Source organism: Pagrus major, chromosome 2 (assembly GCF_040436345.1).
Source record: "Pagrus major chromosome 2, Pma_NU_1.0".
In the NCBI taxonomy this organism is placed as follows: Eukaryota; Metazoa; Chordata; class Actinopteri; order Spariformes; family Sparidae; genus Pagrus; species Pagrus major.
In genome coordinates this window covers 11947338-11953900 of record NC_133216.1, presented here as the reverse complement: position 1 = coordinate 11953900, position 6563 = coordinate 11947338, and the positions used below count along the sequence as shown (strand labels likewise).

At 43.6% G+C, this 6563-nt stretch overlaps 1 protein-coding gene across 2 annotated transcripts; it reads right to left on the bottom strand.

The window, feature by feature from the left end:
• Positions 1–2080: 2080 nt before the first annotated feature.
• Positions 2081–6538, bottom strand: c18h3orf33 (c18h3orf33 homolog (H. sapiens)). 2 transcript variants are annotated; one of them, XM_073487767.1, is made up of 5 exons: positions 6372–6538; positions 5990–6049; positions 4560–4719; positions 2746–2906; positions 2081–2641 (listed from the first exon to the last, which is right to left on the bottom strand). In XM_073487767.1, the coding sequence occupies exons 1-5, from the start codon at positions 6531–6533 to the stop codon at positions 2384–2386; spliced, it is 801 nt and encodes a 266-aa protein (XP_073343868.1). In that variant the 5' UTR covers positions 6534–6538; the 3' UTR covers positions 2081–2383. The 2 variants fall into 2 exon arrangements, with proteins under 2 accessions (XP_073343868.1, XP_073343869.1); XM_073487768.1 differs by having other exon boundaries at positions 2081–2638.
• Positions 6539–6563: the final 25 nt, after the last annotated feature.

Genomic DNA, 6563 nt, shown 5'->3' with positions numbered 1-6563 from the left:
GAGGGAGACTGTCCCAACAACTTCACTGGTGTGGGCAAGCACCCACCACTACATCAAGCACAGTGCCTTTTCAAATGACTACTACTGCTGTGGGACCGGTGGAGCTGAGAAAAGCTGGACTGGATTTCGGAATGGAGTTTCCAGAAGAGAGACAAAAAGACGGTTCACTCATTCAGTCTTTCTTTGAAACTCAGGTAAATGATTCACCAAATGTCGACAATTAAATCAATCGCCAGTAGCTGGATAAAAGATTAATCAGTATGAGTAATTTGTCTAGAAAAAAAGTAAAAATTCTCTTATTCCAGCTTCTTAAAAGGTGCAATGCGTAAGAATCGGCCGCCTCAAAATCATACTCAGCTATCTTCTGCTAACTGTTTTCTTTTTATACATCTTTGTCTGTAGCTACTGTTAGCAGTGTAGCTATCCAGCCTACTGGGTGAGTGATGGTGGTTACACCGTTAGCACACGAGCGCACACGCAGACGACTTTGGCATAATGTAAAACTGTTTTTACTTCACATTCTGTTCATAATTTTTGTTATTTTTTTTACGTTTTGAACTAAAATTTCTACATTTTGCACCTTTAAATATTTTCTGGTCAACAAAACAAGACATTCGAGACGCCATATTGAGCTTTGGGAGACACTGATTGAAAATGTTCACCATTTTCTGACACTTATAGACCAAATAACTAATTGATTATTCAAGAAAATAATCATTAGATTGATAGGCGATGTAAATAATCGTTAGTTGCAGCCCTACATTTTACTGACATGAAGCTCCATGAGCTGATGTCCTTATTACAGTTATCTACCAGTATGACAATAACGTATTTTTCTTTATTTTAAGTGTTAATAATCCAGTATACTGTCCTTAGGTCTCCACTCAAAAATGTATCATAAATTGTACTCGAAGAAATTAAAAGTTGAGACAAAAGTCGCAGCCACACTAAATATTACAAAGACATCTCTTGTATAAATGTCCTTTCTCTGTGATCTCCACCTTTGGAAACTTTACTCCACCTCCCCCCTCGGTGTCTCCCTCCTCTGCCGTGGTTTCCCTCCCACTCCTCCCTCAGTGACAGTTCAAAGTCTGGCAGCAACAGCCATCAGCACTGAAATGCACCTTACAATTTAAACCAGCCCACCAATCACGAGCCTGTTGGGCCGTAACAGTCGCTAGTAGCATTTGCACAACAAAAGAGAGGCTAGCTGATTCATCAACCCCCCCTGCCTCCTTCACTCCCCACTCCCTTTCCCTTCCACCGTGACTCCTCCTCTCCTGCCTTTGTGCTCGGACCCAAAATCCCCTTCTACCCCTGTGACCCTCCTCCCCTTTGCACTAATCTCCTTGCGCCCATTGGATTGAGTGCTTCAGTGCTACCTCTCAGTGCACCGAGACCCCCTCACCCTGCACCCCACAGGACACACATCACAGGCTGGCCTCGTTTGCAAGCTCTCCTCCTCCTCCTCCTCCTCCTCCTCTTCTTCCTTTGCCTTTCTTGGATGAGGGTGGGGTAAGTTTGGCAGTGGACTTGCTCTGCAAACAATATGACAATCACATGAGCATAATCCTTCCTCTTCAGCAGGGGTTGATGTGCACTCATCGGAACACAAACTGATAAAAATCTTAATTTATGCGTCTGTTTTCATTAATTTCTACAATGATACCACAAATCAAAGCCAGTTTGCAGGCCCGGTCTCTTCTCTTCCCCTCCAGTGCTTAAATACTCTAATGTCGTGGTCACGTTACAGCTAAAAGGGCCCTCTTTACGGGCACTTAAAGACCCCCACACATACACACAACATGTAAGGCTCCCATGGGGTTTGAGGGCGGCCAATATAGAGTTTACCCTTTGCTTCGCTTTGTATTTCACATTTGGTGTTTCTATAGCAACAGTGATCTCAGGGAGGGACAAGTGGACCCCCCTCTCCATTATGAACACCATTAACATACCCCGCCCCCGTCTTGTGTTCAGTGGGGTGTCCCACACACACACACACACACACACACTGACAGAGGAGGCTGGGTTTTAGCTGTGGTTTAGTGGGGTAAGTGAAAGCCGGGGGATTAGTATCAGAGAGTCTTTAACAAGCTTTTTAATCATTTCAAACTTCTAAAGACAGTGAAAAACAGTCAAAATTAACCATGAGGCTTTGCAACAGGTGCAACAAGGAATGTTAAGTAGAAATTAAAGCATGTTTTTATGTAATAACGGGGAAATTTAACTGTTTTCATCACACATGACAGATAAGTGACTTTTAAACTCCTTTTAAATGTGTCACAAAATCATCTGGCAACAACAGGTGCACCGTATAAATAAAACAGGCTGTGTGCTGTCACATTTCAGAGCTCTGTCTCGGACCAGTCAGTCACTTAGTGCATCACGTCCTCTTAAAGATCCTCCTCATCAGTCTGAATAGAGCGCTGTCCCTCGCAGCCTTGGAGGCCCTCTCCCATAGGCTGTCCTCCTTCCACAGTCCCCGCCCCTTCCTCTCAGCCCTGACCTCTGCCCTGTGCAGCCGTTTGTGGAGACGCCAGTAGAGGCGAGAGTCGGGCAGGACTCCGACAACAGGCGCGGTGCGAGCCAGACCCAGTCTGAGGACCTCTTCGTTTATACAGTAGCTCCACATGGACCCCTGCTGGAGACACGAGGGAAGACAAGGGAATGATTCATGGCATATCAGTCCTATTACATTTAGTGAACAATTCTGACAAATATATAAGTATGTGAGAAATGCCTCACCCTGCTTTGAGACACCAGACAGTGCAGTGTGTCTTCCTCTCTGCTGATAAGTTTAAGCCAGACTGTTTGGGCAGGAGTCAGGTTCTTCTGTAGCCAGATCCTGCCCTCTGGAGTCAACTCCACCCCTGCAAGATGCACCAGCATCGGGGACGCGAGCACACCTGGGTAGAGAAAAAAAAATCCATCTTAACACGAGCAGCTGTACAGGAACTTTACCCACATTAAAACTGTCTTAAGTTAGCAAATATTTAGTTTAAAGGAACATTTCACCCCCAATTAAAAAATACATATTTTCCTCTGATCTGTAGGGCTTGTTATCCATCTAAATTTGTTTAGTATGAGTTGCCAAGTTTTTGAAATATCAGCCTTCTCAGGAACATAATGGAGCTATACGTCACTCGGCTCGTGGAGTTCAAACCGCCCAAAAACTCAATAGCAGTGTCTCTTTCCAGAAATCATGACGTGTTTATTCAAGATAATCCGCAGACCTTGTTGTGAACAGTTTCATGAACTAAATTCCTCCACGCAGAAGGGAGCTGCATCTACTGATGGACAAGAGGCTAGCTAACTAAGCGAACATTCATGTTCACATCTAGCGCTGTTATGAGCATAAGCCTCTCGTCCATGAGCAGATGCACGCTTCCTCCTGCGTGGCAAGGAAGCTAAAAAAGAAAGAAGGGTCATTACGTCACTTAATCTCACTTTAGAGCCAGATTGTGGTGACAGCTGTATTGGGGTGAATGGAGGAACACATTAAAACCCAACATATCTACGCCGTCTCACTTCTGATGAAGAAAAGCCTCCACAAAATGAAAGAACACACTTCAGAGAGTAGGTTCAGCACTGATTCATCCTGTAAATGCAGTCTCACCTGCGATATTTGGTCGGACCTGCCTCATTCGGTCACAATATTACCAGCCCTGTCAATCATTTTGAAAACAATATGTTCTAGTTTTGTGGAAAAGAAAAGTTCCTACATGAAACTGCTAACGACAAGGTTAGTAGTTAGTAGCCGCGTCATGACTTCTGGAAAGAGACATTGCTGTTGAGTTCTTCAAATGTATTTCTTGGTGCTTTGAGCATCACAAGTGCCGTCTAGTTTCATTATATCTAAGAGAAGGCAGACATCTCTACGGCCAATAGCTCCAAAACTCAGCAACTCACACCAAAAATTTCTACATGGATAAAGTGCGCTACAGGGGAGAGGGAAAATATGGATTTTTGATTTTGGGGTGAACTGCCCCTTTAAATCAGTCCCTATATTACCATAAAAGACTATAAATTTGACCAGACATTTGATGCCAGCTGCAATGACAAACAAGTTATTGATACTTCATATGAAAATGACCGAACTCAGACCCATCACGTCTACGAAACAAACTCCAGTGAGTTATCTTTGTGCCACAGCCACAGAGCCCAAACGACGAGTCCAACCAGCTTTAAAATGTTGGAGGTCGAGTGGGACGAAGGTAATATTTGAAATTGCTGCACATGCGAGTCCTTCACAGTGAAGCTGCTGAAGGAGCATCTATATGAAGCACAAGCTGCTTGATTTTAGTGCTCAGTGAAGAGGCTGATTTGATATCACAGCTAACAAGCTTACCCGTCACTCTCACTCAGGGAAAGGTAATCAAATGCAACAGAGTCTGACGATACAAAGTAAAAATGTCACAATGACAATTTTGGTGTAACAAGATTCAGACTCCCGGCAGGTTATTGTCGTGTCGGGAGGCATAAAAGCTGATTTCATCATTTTATCTGTTTGTGTGTGTGCACGCCTTCATGCCCTCACTCAAAGGACACCCGAGCTTCACCTCTGCATTTTGAAAGTAACGGAGAGACGAGCGGCAGGTAAATCGGGACATGTTCCACTTGGACTCCTCTCTCTGTGACCGAGTGAACTTTCCCACGGAGGCTGACGTTCCTCTCAATGAAACGAGCGGGGATCTCTGAAGCAGCCTGAAATCTGGTGATCTGAGGAGGTGGAATGAGACAGCTGAGAATAATCCATGTAGTTTCCACTTTACTGAGGAGCATTAACAGCAATTTTCACGTACTTGTAATTAAGTTGAACATTTCCATTTTGTTGTACTTTGTTCCATTGTACTTTCTACTCCACTACATTTATTTGACTCAAACAATTACATGATGCAGTACCATACTACTAATCTATCCAGCCATATACAAAATATCTCACATCGGGCGCACATTAATGAACTACAATTAGGGACACACATTTTAAGCAGTTTCTTTAAGTGATAGTCGGCTGCCTTAACAACAAATTACAGATTAATCATTACTAATGAGAAATTTGTTGGACTTTATTTTCCATCAGAAAACTGTTTGAACCACAGACATGATCTGTGTTGGATGCAGAGTCAGAGGAGGCTTCATGAGGATTTAAAAGTTAAAATGTTTATTTAATGTCTTGCTTTGTCCACAACCTCACACTTAAGAAGCTGGAATCAGAGAGTTTTGACTTTTTTGCCTTGAATTATAACTCAAACTGATTAATTAATTATCAAAATAGTTAATTTAATAGTTGACAAACAGTGGATTAAATGTCGCAGCCCTATTGTGAAGTCAGTACTTTTACTAGTAATGGAGTATTTTTGGATCGTTGTATTCTTACTTTAACTTAAAGGATAAGTTCACCCGAAACTTAAAATTCAGTCATTACCTCAGTGATAGAAAGTCGGTGGACGTTTCCACAAAACATTTCTGGAGCTTCACAGCAGAACAGTGCTGAAGCATCCTCCTGGACAACTCAAGTAGATGGGGACTTGTTTTAAAACTTTAAATAACAACCGAAAAGAAAAACATAAAATGGCTCCACACAGCTCAGCGAAGTTCCCAAAGATCCCAAATTGATTTGAGAAGACGTTGTCAGACAGGGTGCATGCTAACACTTTTATCTCAGCAGCTGCAGTGAGGATTTTGGGCTTACAAGGGTGTAAATAACGTCTTTTCAAATCAATTTGAGATCTCTGGCCTCCCTGCAGCTCGGGTTAGGCCGGACGAGCTGTACGGAGACATTTCATGTTTGTTTTTTCTTGTTTACATTTTAAAACAAGTCCCCATCTACTTCAGTTGTTCGGAGGAACTCTGCGACAGTTTTGCTGTGAATCTCCAGAAAGGTTTTGCGGGGAAACTTCACCCGACTCTCCATCGGCACGACTGAATTTTCATCCTCGACTAAACTGTTCCTTTAAAATCCCCAAAACAACGTGTGTGTCTCTCTTACCAGCCTGATACTCCTTGCTATCACAGCAACACCAACCACTGCCAGCCCGGTGCTTATGTTCTGTGTGAGAGACAAGAAGGAGTTAAGAGCTGACAGACAGGAAGACCCAGTTATACCATCACCAGCCCAGCAGTGACACCACTGAGGAAGACTTTGACAGCTGTAATGGTGACACAGGGGGGGGCATCATGAAACCCCACTGAGGAGGGGGGGGGGACAACTGGTGAGGCCTGACAGGATGTTTACTTGACACCATATGGCACAAAGGGATGCAAGTCCAGATTTATGATGCCTTCTTATAAACCAATACAACACTGTAGATGCACTGGAGGGATCCATAATGCACATTCATGCATCAGCAGCCACACAATCAGACTCCTACCCGCACAAGTGTTAAATTATCGTCTGCCAGCTGAGATATTAAAGACACGACGTTGTGGGATGACGTGTTGCCTCGATCTCTTTGTTGTCTGTCACTCCTTCCCTCTTCGGTTTCTGTTTCTGAGGAACACTCCGGCATGTTGTTGACATTTTCTCGACGCATCTGACGCTCCGCCTGTCTGGGAGGGACCAG

What these genes read in the sequence shown, in the direction of transcription:
- c18h3orf33 (XM_073487767.1), bottom strand. Translation starts at nt 6,533, where the DNA reads ATGCGTCGAGAAAATGTCAACAACATGCCGGAGTGTTCCTCAGAAACA. An exon ending in GTTACTTTCAAAATGCAGAG is followed by an intron (nt 2,907 to 4,559) that starts GTGAAGCTCGGG and finishes TTCTCTACCCAG; the next exon opens with GTGTGCTCGCGTCCCCGATG. An exon ending in GTCTGGTGTCTCAAAGCAGG is followed by an intron (nt 2,642 to 2,745) that starts GTGAGGCATTTC and finishes TCGTGTCTCCAG; the next exon opens with CAGGGGTCCATGTGGAGCTA.